General features: G+C 39.2%; 2 protein-coding genes across 2 annotated transcripts; both read right to left on the minus strand.

Moving 5' to 3' along the window:
• Positions 1–1219: 1219 nt before the first annotated feature.
• LOC131224057 (EG45-like domain containing protein) lies at positions 1220–2701 on the minus strand. The gene is made up of 3 exons (XM_058219631.1): positions 2539–2701; positions 1479–1758; positions 1220–1359 (listed from the first exon to the last, which is right to left on the minus strand). The coding sequence occupies exons 1-3, from the start codon at positions 2675–2677 to the stop codon at positions 1353–1355; spliced, it is 426 nt and encodes a 141-aa protein (XP_058075614.1). The 5' UTR covers positions 2678–2701; the 3' UTR covers positions 1220–1352.
• Positions 2702–5592: 2891 nt separating this feature from the next.
• LOC131224058 (EG45-like domain containing protein) lies at positions 5593–7177 on the minus strand. The gene is made up of 3 exons (XM_058219632.1): positions 6687–7177; positions 5887–6166; positions 5593–5765 (listed from the first exon to the last, which is right to left on the minus strand). The coding sequence occupies exons 1-3, from the start codon at positions 6823–6825 to the stop codon at positions 5759–5761; spliced, it is 426 nt and encodes a 141-aa protein (XP_058075615.1). The 5' UTR covers positions 6826–7177; the 3' UTR covers positions 5593–5758.
• Positions 7178–19505: the final 12328 nt, after the last annotated feature.

Genomic DNA, 19505 nt, shown 5'->3' on the forward strand with positions numbered 1-19505 from the left:
AAACATCCGCAGGAAGAATCCACAGTCATATATGTGGATAACAAGTCGACAATTGAGCTAGCCAAAAATCCGGTGCAGCATGGAAGAAGCAAACACATCGATACCCGATACCATTTTCTGAGAGATCATGTGAAGCAGAAAACGATGAAATTAGAGTATTGTCATACTACGGAACAGGTGGCGGATATTTTCACAAAGGCATTGCCGACAGATGCATTCAAACGACTAAGAACGATGTTCGGAATGAAGCCGGTTTTGGTTTGAAGGGGAGTGTTGGATACGGTGGAGGATTTTGCAAATCCAAAACCGTGTGAAGGGTGCATGTGCTAGCTGTGCATGCTAGCTGTAAGATTTTTTTAGCTGTGAGATTTTTCTAAGTTTAGAATATTAGTTGGAGAAGATAAACAGTAGATTTTTCTTTTGGATTTTTTCTTTCTTTAGATGCCCCTAGGATGAATCTAGACAGGGATAAATTAGTAATTTCATAGTATAAGAAAGCCTATAAAGGCAGCAATGTAATTCGTTTCTATTCATAAGAAAATACAGCAGCAGTTCGTATCTTTCTCTTTTCAGCCTTTTATTCTACGGTGGCTGCAGCCACACATCGGCAAGTAGTTGGGATACAAACCCAACAATATAGACAGCACCTCTCCGAATGAGAGGACCTGCGCTCTCTCTCTCTCTCTCTCTCTCTCTCTCTCACACACACACACACACACACTTTGTTTCGCTTCTCCATGAACAGACCCCACCCAGAAACTGTTCCGCTTTGAAAGTCCATATACCAAATTTCGGTGCCTTTTCAGTTGAATTTAGACCGTTTCTGTAGTTCTCTGCGCCTGCTGTCTATTTGCAGCCCACAAAGTGAAAATTCAGATTGTTAAATGGACGAGATTTCTGGGGCGTGGTCCACAGTAGGGTCCAACAGACCACTGGTCTAGATTACTGAACCGTGCACCTCACTCTTACAAAATGAGAACAGGAGCATCCCGTGCATGTCCTTGGATTTATTTTATTTATTTTATTGTTTTTAAAAAAGGTTGGATAATTCTCTCTGAAATGTATGATATGTTTCAAGTGAAGCTTTGAACTTTGTTGAATTATATATAGGTATTATATCCTCTAAATCCCTCTGAAAAAAAGATATAAATTAGCATTCTCTGAGTCTTACCATTGCAATAGCTACTTGAAAGTTGAAATACCTTTCTTTATGGCTATATGATTTCAGGTAGAAAAGAAGGCAGAGAACAATAATATACAGCCCTTGCAGATTAGAACATATATTAAAATGGAGTTAGTGATGTCACGTGATAGAACTGTTGCTGGCCACACATCAAGGAGCTCTCAATACATCAGATCCTGCACACCCATTGAAGAGATAATCGAGGTCAGGAAGATTCAGTATAAGACTGCATCTATATCCTACATAACTATCAAGAAAAGGAATGTATTTAATTATGATGTATGAGAGAGATTACTGAGCAAATTCGATGTTGATTTTGGTATTGGGGATCGTAGAAATGGCGTCAAAGGCTTTGTTAGATAAGGCCAGTGTCGACTGGCATGGATTGTCTCGACAAAGATCAACCACCTCTACTGTTATGGTGTTGTCTTTGCATGGTCGCCTGAGCCCGCTCAAGCACCGCAATCTATACTTCCGACCGCATGCCGCACCATTGTCCCACACCCCATTGCTTGCCGCGGCGAACAAACCATCCCCTGGAAACCGTTCTCTGCTGTAACCTGGGCATCTTGTGGCTACATCAAGGACAAGGAAAGCTAGTAATATTAGATGGAGCATCATGTATGCTTGGTTTACATTGTTATATCAGTGAATGTTGTAACATATGTTAGTTTTTAGCAAGACTTCAATGCGCACCGTACGTGAGCATTGAGTGTCCATGCTGACTTGTTATCTCCAATCTTTGAAAGGCAGTTTGTCATCTAGCAAGCATTTTGAAATGCAAATATTTAAACTCTCATTTGAAATGCATGTAGATATTCCACCAACATATTCAGTAACGGTAATGGTGGACATAACAGCCACCACCGTTCCTTTACGAAACAGGCCGTAATAATCTTTACAACCTCATTTTCTACTTAAAAAATAAATAAATAAATAAAAACTGGATAAACTTATATTTGCCTTGTAATGAACCGTTACCGCCCTTATGCCGCGCAACGGTAATCGTGGGTCATTTTTCCATAACGACAGTTACGGCCCTAAATACCTATAATATATAATGGTTATTATCATTACCTTTATGTAACGGCTATTATGGTCCATCACAACCGTTATAGCACACCATAAATTCCACCAACAAATATGCAACTCTTAACGAATTTTAGGCCCACGGAGTTCAAAACCGTGTGACCTTTTAGAAATTTTCCCAAAAAAAAAAAAAAAAAAACACCTCCTCAGTGTATATATATATATATATATATATATATATACACACACACACACACACACACACACATACACACACACTAAAACATACACAATCAGTGACATAAACAGAAGAGTATTCTACATACGTAGGTAAGGAGGGTCGTAAGATGTAGCTGTTCCAACGTCTCCCATGACAACAATCATATCGACCCACAACCATCCCACAACAATAGTTGCAAATACCAACCTAATTCCCATTGTCATCTCTAATGATGCATGTAGCATGAACTAGCTTGGTGCTTGCTTTGCCTGGAGATCACATCCTTGCTTGCTGATTTATACTGGTAGCCGTGGGACCCTCATTCTGTTATGGGCAGCCCTGTTAGCTGTAGGAATGTCCTCCACGCAACTTAAAATTTATAAATATAGAAACGGGTTGGTTATCCAACAATAGAAATTGGTTTTCGCTTAACCATTCTCATCTTTGATGATAAGGTTTTATAATGCAATTCAATCTTTCCCATGAATGTGTCATGTGTGGCTGACCTTTAATGTCTCCTTCTCTTTTCTATTTTAAGTAGTTTTGATGTTATTGGTATCTTTGATGATGGAAGTGGATGGAGGTTTACGGCACTTAAGTGGCCCTCCCACTTAAGAGCACTTAGTTTTTATATACTTGAAAAAGTGCCATTCACACGGGGAAATGTATATATATCTCATGAAAGTTGTATGCTTGTGATCGAAACTAACGATATAACGGGCCTTGGAGTGGATGATCCATCAATCTAAAGTCCCCATATTAGGAAAATCATAAATCCTCAATAGTTGGTGACGCAGGGATGGATGTGATGAGTTCAATCACCGTCTTCCTCAAAGGAATAATTATTCTGAATCCATGAACCTTCTCTGGAGTCCTCACAGAGATTTCTCAAATCCACGTGGAAAAATAGAAATAAATTCTAATAAATTTGAAAATAGATTGATTGATGATAAAAATAAAATTACAACCCTTTAAATAGTAATCTCAAACCTAAGAAGAAGTTTCAAAATTAAACTCCAACTCAAACTCCCTAAAAAAGTGACTTACTATAATGGTCATGATTTCTACTAAGCTTCATGGTTCACGGTCAAAAATAAAAAAGTGTCCAATTTGGCCTAACCACGTTATTCTCTTAAATTTTCTAAGCTTTTTTCATGTTGGTCACAAATACTAAAGCTCAAATGATCAAGAGTTATGATCGAATTAAAACTTACTATAAATAGTAAAAATGAAATTAAAAAGGACTTTCAACCATTTATCTTATGGAATCTCACAAATCCGGTGTGGGCAACCCAGTGTAGTGGGTTGGTTGGCTAAAGTAGTTTCTCCTACCCAAAATCATATATGGTACGTCAAATAATTAACTTATTCCCGTTTGCGAGATATGCCTGTTTTAGGGTTCTAACGGTCCTAATCTCTTCCGCCTCCGATTTGGGCCTTCTCTGGTCCATCTTGGACATGAAAGTGTCTGTGACCCACTCTACATCAGTTGGCTGAGAAATCGAAGGTTGCGATAGCTACATAGCAATGGTTTGCACTCTACTAGAAAAAGGTTGCATGCTAAGATTTTTCCAAATGGGGGACTTTGGGTCCATCAGTACGGTGAGACGCATCATATTAACGGTTTGGATCTATGAACATGCCCCAGTTGAACATACTGAATTTCCAAATTGTACTGTACAAACATTCGGCCTGGGTATTTCCATAATCCACAAAGTTGCAGGTGTGCTGACTTGGATTCAAACACTAATCCATTGAGTGGGTCATTCCACCATACATCAGTCCTAATTAGAACCTTCTCATGGGCAGATGTACTCATCAAAACTCCAATTGGAGTAGGATGGAGTAGTAGCAGCTAATCTTTCATTATTCATATAGGCATATGATAAGATTCTATGGGATCGAAATCCGATATATGCAGCCAGCATCCGACTATTTGGACGGTTTATGACTGTATTTTTAGAACTGGTAATGGCTGAATACAGCCAGCTGTATATCCTTCATGTGCAACATCATGCCATTCGAAGTGGCCCCACCTTGAAGATCCTTTTGAGCAAAAATCAGGCTGATCCACTCATCAGGTGGGCCACACTGATGGCTTGGATGAGATAATTTTTGTGGTATGGTCAACCTCTTGGATGGCTTGGATGTCATGCACATATGACATTTTGGACACGTGTGATTTCGACGGCTATATCCGTTTCAAACTCTAGAAGCATGTCTTGAGTCAAAAGAGCTCAGCACTCATTTCCTCGTACCTCCATTTTGTAATTGAATAATGTGTTTAAATAAGCAGTTTTCACTTTTCAGTTTTTGCTAAGAAGGATTAGAGGATGAGTTTATGTAGATCTCTATTGCATATAAGGAGAAAATAGGGTCGTAAGGGCAAAATTCGAGAGCAATTGTTTTTAAGAATTGCTTTATCAAAGGACATGAGAAGGGCTTTAAGCTGAATGTAATTGCATCTGGAACGTTAGTAGCTCTGGATGATTTTACCCATGCAATTGTTCTTGGGAGACTCCGGGCTTTGGGATTTAAAAGGAGATTAAATAAAGGCGCGCTTCCAGTTTCTCTATTAACAGACCCCACTGAAAAACTGTTCTGCTTTGAAGGTCCATCTACCAATTTTGGGTGCCTTTTCAGTTGAATTTAGACCATTTCTTCTTCTTCTTCTTCTTCTTCTTTAAATTTTAATGCGTGCTGTCTATTTGCAGCCCACAAACTGAAAATTCAGATTGTTAAATGGATGAGATTTCTGGGGCATGGTCCTCAGTAGGGTCCAACAGACCACTGGTCTAGATCACTTGACCATGGACCTCACTCTTACAAAATGAGAACAGGAGCATCCTGTGCATGTCCTTGGATTTTTTTTTATTATTATTTTTTTTTAAATGTAGGATAACTCTCTCTGAAATTTATATGTTAGCATGAAAATTACCACTGTTTTGGGATGTTAGAACTCACAAGCCCTCACTATGCTTCCATGCAATTTGGACCGGATGTTTGGACTTGGTACACAGATCACAACGATACTGAATCGACTCAAGAGAGTATCAAGTTAGGCTTTGAGCTTTCTTGGATTATATATAGATATTATATCCTCTAAATCCCTCTAAGAAAGATATAAATGAGCATTCTCCGAGTCTACCATTGCAATAGCTACTTGAAAATTGTAATATCTTTCTTTATTGCCATGTGATTTCGGGTACAAATGAAGGAAGAGAACAATGGTGTACAGCCCTTGCAAATTAGAACATGAATTAAAAATGAAGTGATGTCATGTGATAGAACTGTTGCTGGCCACGCATCAAGGAGCTCTCACTACATCAGATCCTGCATACCCATTGGAGAGAAGATTGAGGTCAGTAAGATTCAGTATCAGACTGCATCTATATCCTACATACCTATCAAGAAAAGGAATGTGAATAACTATGAAGTGCGAAAGAGAACTTACTGAGCAAATTCGATGTTGATTTTGGCATTGGGGATTCTCGAAATGGCGTCAAAGGCTTTGTTAGATAAGGCAAGCGTCGATGGGCATGGATTGTGACGACAAACATCAACCACCTCTACTGTTATAGTGTCATCTTTGCATGGGCGCCTGAGCCCACTCAAGCACCGTAATCTATACTTCCGACCGCAGGCGGCACCATTGTCCCACACCCCACTACTCGCCGCAACAAACAAGCCATCCCCTGGAAATTGTTCTTTGCTGTAGCCAGGGCATCTTGTGGCTGCATATCAAGGACACGGAAATTAACAAGTAATATAAGATGAAGCATCATGCTTAGTTGCATTGTTATAGCAGTGACCAGTGAGTTTTGTCCAATCTTTGAAAGGTAGTTTGTAATCTAGCAAGCATTTCGAAATGCAAATATTCAAACTCTCATTTGAAATGCATGTAGGGATACCACCAAGGTATTCTGTAATGATAATGGGCCACCACTGTTACCATTATATATAATTACTGACTCATTTTCTATTGAAAAATAATAATGATAAGTGCATACACATCAATTTTTTTTCATAATGGCAGTTATAACCCTAACAAGAACCGTTGCGATCATTACCCTTACATAACGGCCTTTACAGTCCATAAAGGCCGATACGGCACGACATGGATCCCACCCAATATTATTAGAGGATATGTGCACATTCACTCACAAAGACTCTGTCTAAATTTTTTTTATCACTAAAACACACACATCATCAGGCAATAAAATCAGAGACATAAGAAGGGTATGTTCTACATACGTATGTAAGGAGGGTCGTAAGATGTAGCTGTTCCAACGTCTCCCATCACCACAACCGCATCGAACCACAACCATCCCACAACCATAGCTGCTAACACCAACCTCATTGTCATTGTCATCTCTAATGCTGCATGTAGCATGAACTAGCTTTGTGCTTTCTTTGCTTGGAGACCACACCCTTGTATGTTGATTTATACTAGCTAGCCGTGGGACCCTCATTCTGTTAGCCGTAGGAATGTGATCCACGCAACTTAAAATTGATAAATATAGAAACGGGTTATTACCCAACAATAGAAATTGCTTTTCCCTTAACCAGTATCAATATTTGATGACAAGGTTTTACAATGCAATTCAATGTGTTTGGCTGACCTTTGATGTCTCCTGCTTTCTTTTCTTTTGAAGTAGACTTGATATCATTGATATCTTTGATGAATGAGGTGGATGGAGGTGTACGGCACTTAAGTGGTCCACCCACTTAAGAGCACTTAGTTTTGTTTTTTGCTATACAATATCATGATAGTTGTATGCACGTTGTGTTTTTTTTTTTTTTTTTTTTTTTTTTATATACAATATTTGTTCATGTGCCATTAGGGCTTTCATTTTGTACAAGTGAAGCTATTGTTCGTGATCCAAACGGATGATATGATGGGCTTGGAGTGGATGGCCCATCGATCAAAAATCCCCATTTTGGGAAAATTATAAATCCTCAATAAGTGGCTGAGAAATCAAAGGTTGAGATAGCTGCATAGCAATGATTTGCACTCTACTTGAAAAAGGCAGCATGCTAAGATTTTCCAAATGGGGGACTTTGGGTGTATGGGTCATTTCACGGTGAGACCCATCATATTAACGGTTTGGATCTATGGATATGACCCAATTGAACATACTGAAAGTTCGAACCGTACTGTACAAACATTCGGCCTGGGTATGTCTGTAATCCACTAAGTTCGAGAGCGACTTTCTATTTGCACGTGTGATGACGTTGTTTTTAAATACAAATCCATTGAGTGGGCCATTCCACCATGTATGTCCTCAGCAGAATATTCTCATGGGTAGATGTTCTTATCAAAAACCCAACTGAAGTAGGATATGGTGAGGTGGTATCCAATCTTTCATTATATTCACATGTGTATGATAAGATTCCTGGGGATCGCAATCTGATATATCATATATGCAGTCAGCATCCGACTGTTTGGGTGGTTTATTATTGTGTTTTTAGGATTAATATGGTTGAATACATGCATGTGCAGTATCCAAGCCATCCTAATGGGCCCCACCTTGATGATCCCTTTGAGCAAAAATCAGGCTGATCCGTTCATCAGGTGGTCCATGCCGATGTTCATTACTTTTGTAATTGTTGCTGTCTAATTAGTGGATTGCTCTTATTTTGGCACGAGATGATCTTCGTGGTGTGGCTGATCACCTCGTGGCTGGTTTGAATGTCATGCGTATGTGACGTTTTGGACACATGCATGAGGTTGACGTCCATTTCAAACGTTAAAAGCACGTCTAATTCTTGAGTCAAAGGTTTTAGTGCTCTCTTATTTTCATTTTGTAATTAAACCATGTGTTTAAATGAGTAGATTTCACTTACATATTGGTGTTATTCAATAAGATATGAGGCCACGTGTAATGAACGGTTCATATTTGGGCAAACATGTGTGGTTAAGATTAATGTCAGATGTGCTAGAGTCATATTTGACTTCAATCGATTGGACGATTTTGACCCCAGGCACCAAATCAGCCGGATTATGATCAGAACTGTGAAGGTCGTTCTGACTGTTCACCACCAATGTTGCAGCGATGAAGCGATTTACAATGGAGAGTTTAGTATGGGCCGTTCGTTGATGTGGACCATTCATTGTGTGGGCCCCACCTTCAGTATGGGTCGTTCATCATGCGTGCCCACTTTTGATGTCAACCGACCATCATGTGGGCCCACCTTCAATGACCATCATCCATCATGTGGGTCCCATCTTTGACGTGGGCACCCATTAAATGGGGCCCACTTGATGTGGATGTTCCGTCATTCCAGGCCACACTTTAATGTTGGCCATCCATCATGTGGGGCCCACCTTTGATGTGAACCATTCATTATGTGGGCCCACCTTGACCTAGGCCATACTTCATGTGGGGCCCCACATTCAATATGGGTTATTTATCATGAGGGGCCCACCTTTAATCTCCACCATCCATCATGGAGGACCACATTTTGATCTGAGCCATCCATCATATGCAAGTCCCACCTTTGATGTCTAGCATCTACGATGATAGTCCCACCTTTGTTGTGGATCATCCATCACATGGGCCTACCTTTAATGTCAACCTTCCATCATGTGGTCCCACATTCAATGTCCACCATCCATCATGTGGGTCCCACCTTTGAAGTGGATCATCCATTAGGTAAGGCCTACTTGATGTGGATCATCTATCATGTGGGGCCACACTTTGATACAGACCATCCATCACGTGGGGCTCACCTTTGATGTGATGATGCATTATGTGGGCCCACTTTTGGTGTGGACCATTCATCATGTGGGGCTCCACCTTCAATATTAGTTGTTTATCAAGTGGGCCTACCTCATAGAGATTGTAAAGTAAAGAAGAAAGAATGATGAAAATTACTTAGTAAGTTCAAGGACAAATTTGTCCAAAAATTAGCTTAAAATGTCTACATGCTTAAACTAGCTTTATAAGCTCTTTTGAAAAAATAACATCTTTCTGACTTATAAAATTAAAACTTAATTATTTGTTACTTTCTAAATAAATAAGTCCCTTAATTACACTTTTACTAAACAATATAAAAGTTAAATTTTTTTAAAAAATAAATTGATAAACTTTTATTTGTAAATATGACAAAAGCTCCCTAAGCCTCTTCTAGTTCTTGCGAGAGACTCATTTAAATCGTTTAGCAGGGAAAATAAAGAATCATGTTGCCACACTTACATGCACATATGTGATATGTGCCAACAAAAACATAATCAAACAAGCCTATCTAAAAAAAAAAAATCCTAATTCACGTGGAACCAAACTAACGGTATGTTGGCCATTTAACAATGGGGGACCATTATGGATGGTTGGATACCATACACAGGCCATGATGAGCCCCATAGACAACTAATTGTACAAACATTTCATCTATTATGGATGGGTTGGATGCCATACATACACCATGATGGGCCCATATACAATTAATTGCACCAACAATATTTCATCTATTATGGATGGGTTGGAAGCCATACACACCATGATGGCCACCATATACAACTAACTACAAGAACCTTTCATCTATAGAATGATTAGCTGCGTGTGAGACGTTCTCAATAGTTCTAAGTAACAAGCCAAGACATTTAAATGTTGATTTATTTGATTGATTGGCCTCCCTCCCCTCTATTTTGGATTATTACATATACTGCTCTTTTGTTTCAAGGAATCATTGTAGGTTATGTCATCCAACAACGAGTCATTAAGCATACTGTCATCAATTCGTCATGAAAATCTGACACCCTAGAAATCAGTGCGATCCAACCACCAGGCGGCCTACTTTGATGGTTTTCCATTGTATTGTATGTTGTGGCTCATCTAATGATTGGATTATCCTGATCGTTTGAAAGTTCAATTTTAATAGTGGTGTGATATTGCTGGATGGGTTGGATCCCATTTATACATAAAGCCTTGGGTGGGTGAGGGAATCCAATTCCTTCCTAATTTATAGGTAGCATTAGGAGTAGGGGTGTACACAAACCGAGCTAGCTCGGTTAGCTCACTCGACTCAACTCGAAAAAGCTCGATTCAACTCGGTTCAAAATTGAGTTTGAGCCAAGTCGAGCTAATTTTTTTAGCTCGAAAATGAGTTCAAGCTGAGTTCGAGCGGGCCCTAGCTCGACTCGACTCGTCTCGAATCCGGCTCGAATCGAACTTGAATCGAACCAGTTTGGTGACTCGGTTATTTTGCCATTGATGTTGCTCACAAAGTGTTTGATAAAATGACTCAACAAAGTGTGGCCGGTGGCAAGGTATGTACATGAAATAAATACTTTTTTTTTTCTTAGTTTTTCTTGGTTTTTATGTTGCTTAGAAGGTGTTTGATAAAATACCTGTAAAACCATTATTTCTGTTTCACATACAGAAAGATTTTGAAGGTGCAGGCAAGATGTGGAAATCCCTCAATGGCGAACTCGGCTCGATCTTGGCTCGAACTCGGCCCGAGCTGCTGGCCGAACCAAGCCGAGCTAGCCAATCAAGCTCGAGGACCGAGCCGAGCCGAGTTCAAGTTGAGGTCAACTAGTGGTCAAGTCGAGTCAAGCTAAGGCCAGCTCGACTCAGTTCGACTTTATGTACACCCGTAATTAGGAGTTTATTAATTCCACACGCATTGGACAGCCCTACCCATCCACATGTAGCCATAAATGTAAGATCAGACCTTTCCACTAGGTGGGCCATATTGCTTATATCTTCTTACCTAAAAATTGGGCCATTTCACTTCTCAATTGAGCCATGACATACAAACAAAATGGATGGCTTGAAAATAATTGTGTGAACCATCAATTTTCTGTGTACTTTGTGCCCCCACCAGGAGAATGAAAGTACCTGATTTTTTTTGGAAGAGATCTAAGCATTATTCCCAACTAGATGGAAAGCTCGGGTCTTGCATGCTATTCCATATTGGCACACGTGCCTGCACATGGATGGATAGGGCTCCACACGTGTGTGGAGTTACTAAACCTCATTGTGACATGTAAGGGTGTACACCGAGTCGAACCGAGTCAAGCTAGCCTCAGCTTGACTTGGCTCGTCCACTAGCTGACCCCAGCTCGAACTCGGCTCGGTCCTCGAGCCTAAGTGGCCAACTCGGCTCGGCTCGGTTTAGTCAACAGCTCAAGCCAGTTCAAGTCGAGTTTTCCTGTGTAGCATTTTTACAAACACATGGACTACACTTTTAAAATCTCACTGTATGTAAAACAGCAACAATGGTTTTATAGATATTTATCAAACACCTTCTAAGTAACATAAAAATCAAGAAAAAAAAAAGGGTACTTGTTTCATATACATACCTTCCTTGCCACTAGCCACACTTTGTTGAGTCATTTCATCAAACACTTGGTGAGCAACATCAATATCGAAGTAACCGAGCCATTGAACTAGTTCGATCTGAGTTCCATTCGAGTTGAGTTGAGCTGGAGAACTCATTTTCGAGCTCAAAAAATCGGCTCAACCCGGGTCGAACTTAGCTTTGAAGCGAGTCAAATTGTCCTTTTTTGCGTCGAGTCGAGAGAGCTAACCGGGCTAGCTCGGTTCGTGTACACCCATAGTGACATGGTAACGGATTGGCTACTCCCCTTGCAGCCATTAGTGCTCCGTGGGCCCCACAATTATGTATGTGTTTCATCCATGCCGTCCATATGTTTTTCCATATTATTTTATGACATAATACAAAAAATGAGGAATATAAAAATCTCAAGTGGACCGCATTACAGGAAACAATATTGAATGAACGATCGACCATTACAAACTTTTTGGGGGCAATAAAAGTTTAGGATCAACCTGATCTTTGTTTTTTCCATTCATCTGGGTCTGTATGACCTAATCAACAGATTGGATGTCAAATAAAAAGTACAGTGGACCTTAGGAGGATTTTTATGGTGGATATCCAATCACTATTACTTTCCTCTGGTGTGGTCCACCTGAGATTTATATCCCTCTAAAATGATCTGTAAAAATGGATGAACGGCATGGATGAAACACATACATCATGGTGGGGCCCATAGATGACCGACCACCGCCCACCGGGGTGGTGGCAGGGGGAGTAGCCAATACGCTTTCCTTGTGACATTAGCGTTCGGAAGCTTCCTAAAGATCGATTCGCATCCAACTTGTGTTGATATCTACGTAAGAGAAAATAATAATAATAATCGGAATATGCTTGTTCTACATTGGAATCATGTGCGGGAAATATATGATCCTCCACCATTAGATAAGTGGGCCCATGGTCCAGTCATCCAGGCATTAGATTAGATGGGCCCACCACTACGATGGATCACGCCCCAAGAATCCTAACCATCAAGTAACCATCGCCAAAACGCAGTTTGAATGGATAGGATTGTTCCACTGCTCAGAAGAACTTCCGGGCATGGTTCATCCAAGACGGGTCCCATGAGATCAAAAGCTTGGATCAACCAACTACGGGCCCACCTATTCAAATTGAGGACCCAAGGATAATACTTCACACATCCTCAGATGAGGATCATATGATTCCACTTCACAACGTTGGATAGGTCTTAATCTAGATGAGGATAAAAGAACCCGTTTGCAACATGTGGATTATACCTATGGGACCCACTTATTGGAACATGTGGATCACTCCTATTAGGGTTCAGATGGACGTGTTAACCGTATCTCAGTTGCGATGATAAGGGACCAAACAGATGGACGTGTTAACCTTATCTCAGTTGCGATGATAAGGGACCAAAATGTTAAAAATAGTATAAGTTGATGGCCATGTTACCCTCACATAAAAGCGAGTTAAAAATACTCTGGCGTAATGTGACTAATGATACTCGAGCACTTACATAATTACTTAGATATTGCACAAGTAGGATACTATCGGATAGGTGGACATTGATTGACCTATTAAAATAAAATAAAAATATATTTAAGATCTTTGTTGATGAAGAAATCTCATCAACCCTCCCTGGTTGTTCGGGAACCAACACAAAGAACAAACAAAAAAGAAGCGAGGACCTTCCGATGCCAAAGCTAGGGATCCGGGTCTTAGTTAAGTGTGGAAGGATTAGGGCTAGAGATTCTGCGTACCTCTCATCTTTGGGAATTTTTTTTATTTATAGGTGAGGAGAGGCGGTGGCGTAGAAGGCATCTGTTCCTGTATTGGCAGAGACAGAATCCTAGTACGATTCTAAGTTTTATGTGCGAGGGATCTTTCTAGATTATTGACTGGGATATCAAGGAGAATCGTGTTGGACATGGCTCCCGCAATCTTCGACGTGGATCACAGGCTAACTGGATGTTGGTTAGGTCGGGCTCAGCCATTTTGGGATGATCTGACCTGGTTGTCTCAAGGTCGCGTCGTCATTGCCACCCCGAGATGGACGATCTCTTTCAGATGGCCCTCTGGCCTATTGAGGTCGAGCTCAGCCTTACGTAGGGGTTGGACACGACCTATCTGCTGAGGTTGGGCTCAACCTATTGTTGAAGTCAGGCTCGACCTTAAGCTGAGAAGTTGAGCGTTCTTACTAATTGGCCCAGAGGTGAGAGTTGGCCTGCTAGCTCATGCCTATCATTGTCAGAGTACTTGAACTGGCCCATCAACGACCTACATTTTCACCATAACAATTCTAATTTAGCAAATAAGAGGTTACAATTGTGCGACCAAACTGATTTTTGAAATGTAACTGCCATACATTGAGATAGACAATTTTTCTTTTTCTTTTTTGAGATAAACAATTTAATAAGTTTGATTTAAGTTAATCTGTGCGTCATGTACAATTTCTGAGTGCTGGAGTATCAAGTGTGGTATATAGCCGGAGTATTCAAAAAATGCGTGTTCACATTTCATTTGGTGGTAAGTGTTTTTTATATATACATACCTTGATATATAAAAAGTGGGCCACATCACTCATGATCATACTTTACAAAGAACGAATTTATTGAAACGCTATTGACCCAAATGGACTAAAACTAATACACGTCGACAAACCATGATTGAGAAATAGAGTTCAAGTCAAAGCATGTGGACTGGCGGTGGTGGCCCAATAAAATCCACATTGATTGGTGATCCCAGCCGTCTTATCACCGTGAATTTTCCTTATTGAATGTCGGCATTTTGTCTTTCTTCTCCTCATTCTGTTTATAACCGTACATTTGTATTCCACTAAGCACGAATGTGAAGATGGATTAATTATAATCTGTTGACTTTGGACTATCGTCCACACATGCATGTGGTGGCTAACAAGTTAGTGGTTCCATTGAGTGCATTAGATTTTCAAGTGTACAGTGGTGATGCGAGGCAGGGGAGAAGGGGAGGTCGAGCACCGTCTTCCTCAGGAGGATAACTGTTCCAAATCCACCGTATCCGTACTTTTCTAGACTCCTCATGGAGACTTCTCAAATCCACAAGGGAAGAAAGCAAGAAAAAGAAATAAATTCTAATAAATTCATAAATTGATCTATGATTGAAATAAACAAGTTCACAACCCTTTAAATAAGGATACCAAGCAATGTGAGAGAAATCAGAATCAAACTATAACTAAAACTCCTAGAATTCGCAACTTACCATTTATAGATGGTCATGAGGGTAAGTTTTTCAGCCAAAAATAGTAACTGTCCTATATAGCTTCGCCAAATTGTTCTCCTAATTATTCTAAGCTCTTTTCACATTCGACGCAACTCCTAAAGCCCAACATATGAAGAATTATAATCAAACTAAAACTTATTATTTATAGTAAAAATGGAATTAAAATAGGGAAACGGCCATCAATCTAGTAGTATTTCGCAAATCTGGCTTGCGCAACCTAGCGTAGCGGGTTGAGTGGCTAAAGTAGCTCGTTCTACCCTAAAATTATATATTTTACGTCCGATAATGCATTCTAGATTGCAAAATACACCTGATTTAAGGTCTGACGGTCTAGATCACTTCTGTCATCGACCAGGTCTTTTCTGATCCTTCTTGGCCATGAAACTATCCACGACCCTCTATACACTATGATTTTAGAGAACATGAACTATTAGATGGATGAACAAATTCATTTTACTAAGGTGTCATATGATACAACTTATTTTCAGTATTTATTACTTAAATTTAATATTTTTAATGATTTTCACTAATTTAGGTTGTTCGATAATTTAATTTATTAAGTGCTTAAATTAATTTTTACTTAAAATATGAGTCCTTTTGGTTATCTCATTCCCTTATGCTAAAAGCTAAAGCAAGTCATACATTAAAATTTTCTTTCATTTTACTTCTTAAAATTATTTTTAAATTAAAATTCAACACTTTAAGTTTTTAGCACTTAAATTGATTCATGACTTATTTTGCAATTTAACAAACAACACCTCAGTGGAAACTCTTCAAATCAAAGGATTGAGCTCGAAGGTTGGCAATGGGAAGAGTGGGCCTACATGCTTGGCAATGAAGTGGACCCGCTTCCGAGGTGTGTTCGGGCCAAGCTAAATGGGTAGTGGGTTAGGCTTGGGTTACTGATCTGGCCCATTTAAGTAAATGGGAATAAGGTTCAATTCGAACCCTACCTAAGATAGCGTTCAATGGGTTAGGCCATACGTTCCAACCTTACCCAACTCAAAATTTAAAACAAATTAATAGATTGTAAGCATAGATACATAATGCATTTATTACGTTCCTTGATTAAGCTAGGCAAGCTTACTTTTTAGCCCCATATTCCATTTGTTGGCCCACGTGGTCAAGTTGGGTTGGTCCACTTCAACCCAACCTGAATACAGTTAAATGGTTCAAGTCGGGTTAGGCTTGGGCTTAGTGATTGTAAAATCAATCGAGTCAAGCCACAGGATAATGGGGCTTTCGGTTGTCCTTAACCCAGCGCAAACCTAACCCATTCCAACCCATAGCTCCAAGAGATTGCATTTAGCTTAGTTTCAACAGCGGGTGGTGTAAAATCAATATGAGCCCTAATTTATTAGTCATGTGGATATGAAATGGCAAATTTCAATAGTAGATCCTGATTATCATGTGTCCTTATGAACAATATGATATACATTAGTTAGTGTGTTGTGTTACCTTAAACTTACAAGAATATGGGTTATGTAAGGAGTGACTCAGCGGGTTTTCCTTGGGAACCTGAGATTGAATGTGATGGTCATTGACCATGGAGAGTTGTAATCTATGAATCTCAGTATTCTATTCAGTCATATAACCATCTTAAGTACTTGGGACACACTTGTAAACATCATCTAATGAAATGTACAGCCATCCCATGCAAGGGAAATAGCTTAAGTCAGGATGGATGGTCTCCACCATCGGGAGCTAACTTGGCATCGGTTGTCCCTTCATTCTTATCCTACATGATAATGTGAGAATATCATGGATGCAAGATGCAAGTTTAGACTTTTAAAGCTTGCAATAGAGGATTGAGTTCAAGTCACTAGTTTAAAGGCCCACTGCCTTGACTATGATTAAGACTTGATGTTGTATAAAATATGATTAATCCTTAGAGTTGAGAAGTGTAAAGATTACGATCTTGATTAGATGGTTTGAATTCCTTTTATGAGGTTGCTTAGAGACTACTAAAAGTGGGTGTACTGGGTACGTTCATTAGGGTTAATTCTTTCATGGGCCAATAAAAATTTATCGAATTTTATTTAGGAACTTATTTATAATTAAATCTACTTATATTAGAAACTTTTCAAATGGTTTTACTATTAGACTCAACACTTAAAAGGTTTTAAACGGTTTCAAAGGTCTTCAACTGTTAAAATTTTGCTTTAATTGTAAAATTATTTTGATCGTACTTAATGATGATTTGATGGTTCATTATTTGATTAGTATGGAATATATTTTTTAATGGATGACTATGATAATAGAATGATTGAATCATAAATGTAAATATGGATAAGGCAGATTAACTAATTTCCTTTATAGTAGGGTTCGAGTCGTTACCTCAGTGGTAGACCATGAGGAGTTTCAACAAAAGTTCTTAGGTTCGATACCCATAGGTGATGAAATTCCACTATAGTGTGCGTGGGTGTGTGTGTCTGGTGCATGTGTGAAAAAAAAAACCAACAACTTCCTTTACGGTATAATATATCGAAGTTCCTAGGGTGGTGGAACATTATACCAAAAGAGAGTGAGAGAGGGAGAGAGAGATTGTATTGATTCCGTCTCCCTTCTTCCATCATCTTCACACATTTGCATGTGTGGGGTCGAGTCTTTGGAAAGCGTGATCTTAAGCCCCTATCAGAAGATTTGACTGTTGCTCTCTACCTACTTCCACCTAAGATAGATTAGAGAGAGACTTGTTAGCTTAGAGAATTGATATTAATAAATCAAAGGAAAAAATCATACTAAAATTCTAATCACCTAATGAATTAAGAGAAGTAGAAATCTAAGATTATTGCAACGAAAGGTCCTCAGAATTAAATGCTAAAACTTAAATTTTTGAAAAACTTAAATTTCGATGCATTTTTAATTAAAATCCTAATTTAGATGTATTATAAACTAAAAATTATTCTTATTGAATTATCTAACTATCGAATTGGTGGACATTTATTACACAACTAAAATGAAAAACCTCCAACTATTTCAACAAATAAATATCTACAAATCAGAGGCAAATCAGAGGCTACAATTGCCCAACCAAACTGATTTTGGGAATGCTACTGAGATACATTGAGTTCGACGATTTGGTCAGTTTGATTTGAGTTAATGTATATGCCATGTGCAATTTCTAAGTGCCTACATATCAAGTATGGTATGCAACCGGAGTATCTGAGTAACTCCCCATGGCCAAATGGCCATCCCACTAACTAAAAATATGATTATATGCTTGATTTTTTTTTCTTCGGTCCAACTTTTTTTTTTTTTTCGGTCCAACTTGAGGTTGCGTAAACTAACCAATGTAGTCCATGTTCACATTTCATTAGGAGCCAAGTGTTTTTCTATTATTATTATGTTTACACGTTGATTATGATTTCATAATGATGGTACTAGTTGTACTAAAAAGTGGGCCACATCAGTCGCTATCACACTTTACAAAGATCAAATTTTTTTTTAAAGAAATAAGACCCAACTCAAAGCATGTGGACTATAGTGGTGGTGTTGGCCCAATAAAATCCGCCGTGAATGGACAATCCCACCCGTCTTATCTTTGTGAATTTGGCTCATTAAGTGTAGATATTTTGTATTTTTTTTCCTCAATCATTCTGTAACCGTACATTTCTACCCCACTAAGTACCAATACCAAGCTAAGATGGATCATAATCTCTTGAATTTGGACTATGGTCCCCACATGCGGCCACTAACAAGATTAGTGGTTCCTTTGAATGCAGAGATTTTCATATGTATAGTGGCAATGCTAGAGTGCGTCTACTATTGGGTGGATTTTTTTTAAAAAAAAGTTCCACTTAGTGGAAACTATTCAAAAAGGACTGAGTACCAAGTGGGGGTGGAAATGGGAATGGTGGACCTGCTGGTCAACTGATTGGGCCAAGCTAAACGGGTAGTGGGTTAGGCTTAGGTTAGATATGAGACCCATTTAAGTAAATGGGTTGGTTTGGGTCGAACCTTACCCAATATTGTAAATCAATGGGCTGGGTTAGATGACCTATTCATATGATGTATGAACGTTTATGTGTAATCGCTAATTGGGCTGGGCTGGGCTGGCATACCTTTAGCCCTATATTCCGTCCGTAAGCCCACATGTGGTCGAAATGGGTTGGGCGAGTTTGACCGGACCTGATTATACTTAAATGGGTCAGGTTGGGTTAGGGTTGAGTTTAGTGATTTTGAAGTTGCTCAAGTTGAGTTGGTAGGGTTGGGTTGGGCTGGAATTCATGGTAAGTGTAGTAAATGGGTGGGCTTGGGCTGTCCTTAAACCAACCAGAACCAACCCAATCCCACCCTTGCTCCAAGTGATTGCATTTAGCTTAATTTCAATAGAGGGTGACACCTAGTGGCACTAAAAGAGTAAAATGGTCCAAATTTAAAAGAGTTTTTGAGATATCCTAACAGTTGAGGAATACCATCATGTAAAAGGTTTTTATTATAAAAGCACTTGCACGGATTGAAAATTGTTTTTAAACTACATTAGCATATTGGAGATGGAAACTACTC

Source organism: Magnolia sinica, chromosome 13 (genome assembly GCF_029962835.1).
Source record: "Magnolia sinica isolate HGM2019 chromosome 13, MsV1, whole genome shotgun sequence".
Classification (NCBI taxonomy): domain Eukaryota; kingdom Viridiplantae; phylum Streptophyta; class Magnoliopsida; order Magnoliales; family Magnoliaceae; genus Magnolia; species Magnolia sinica.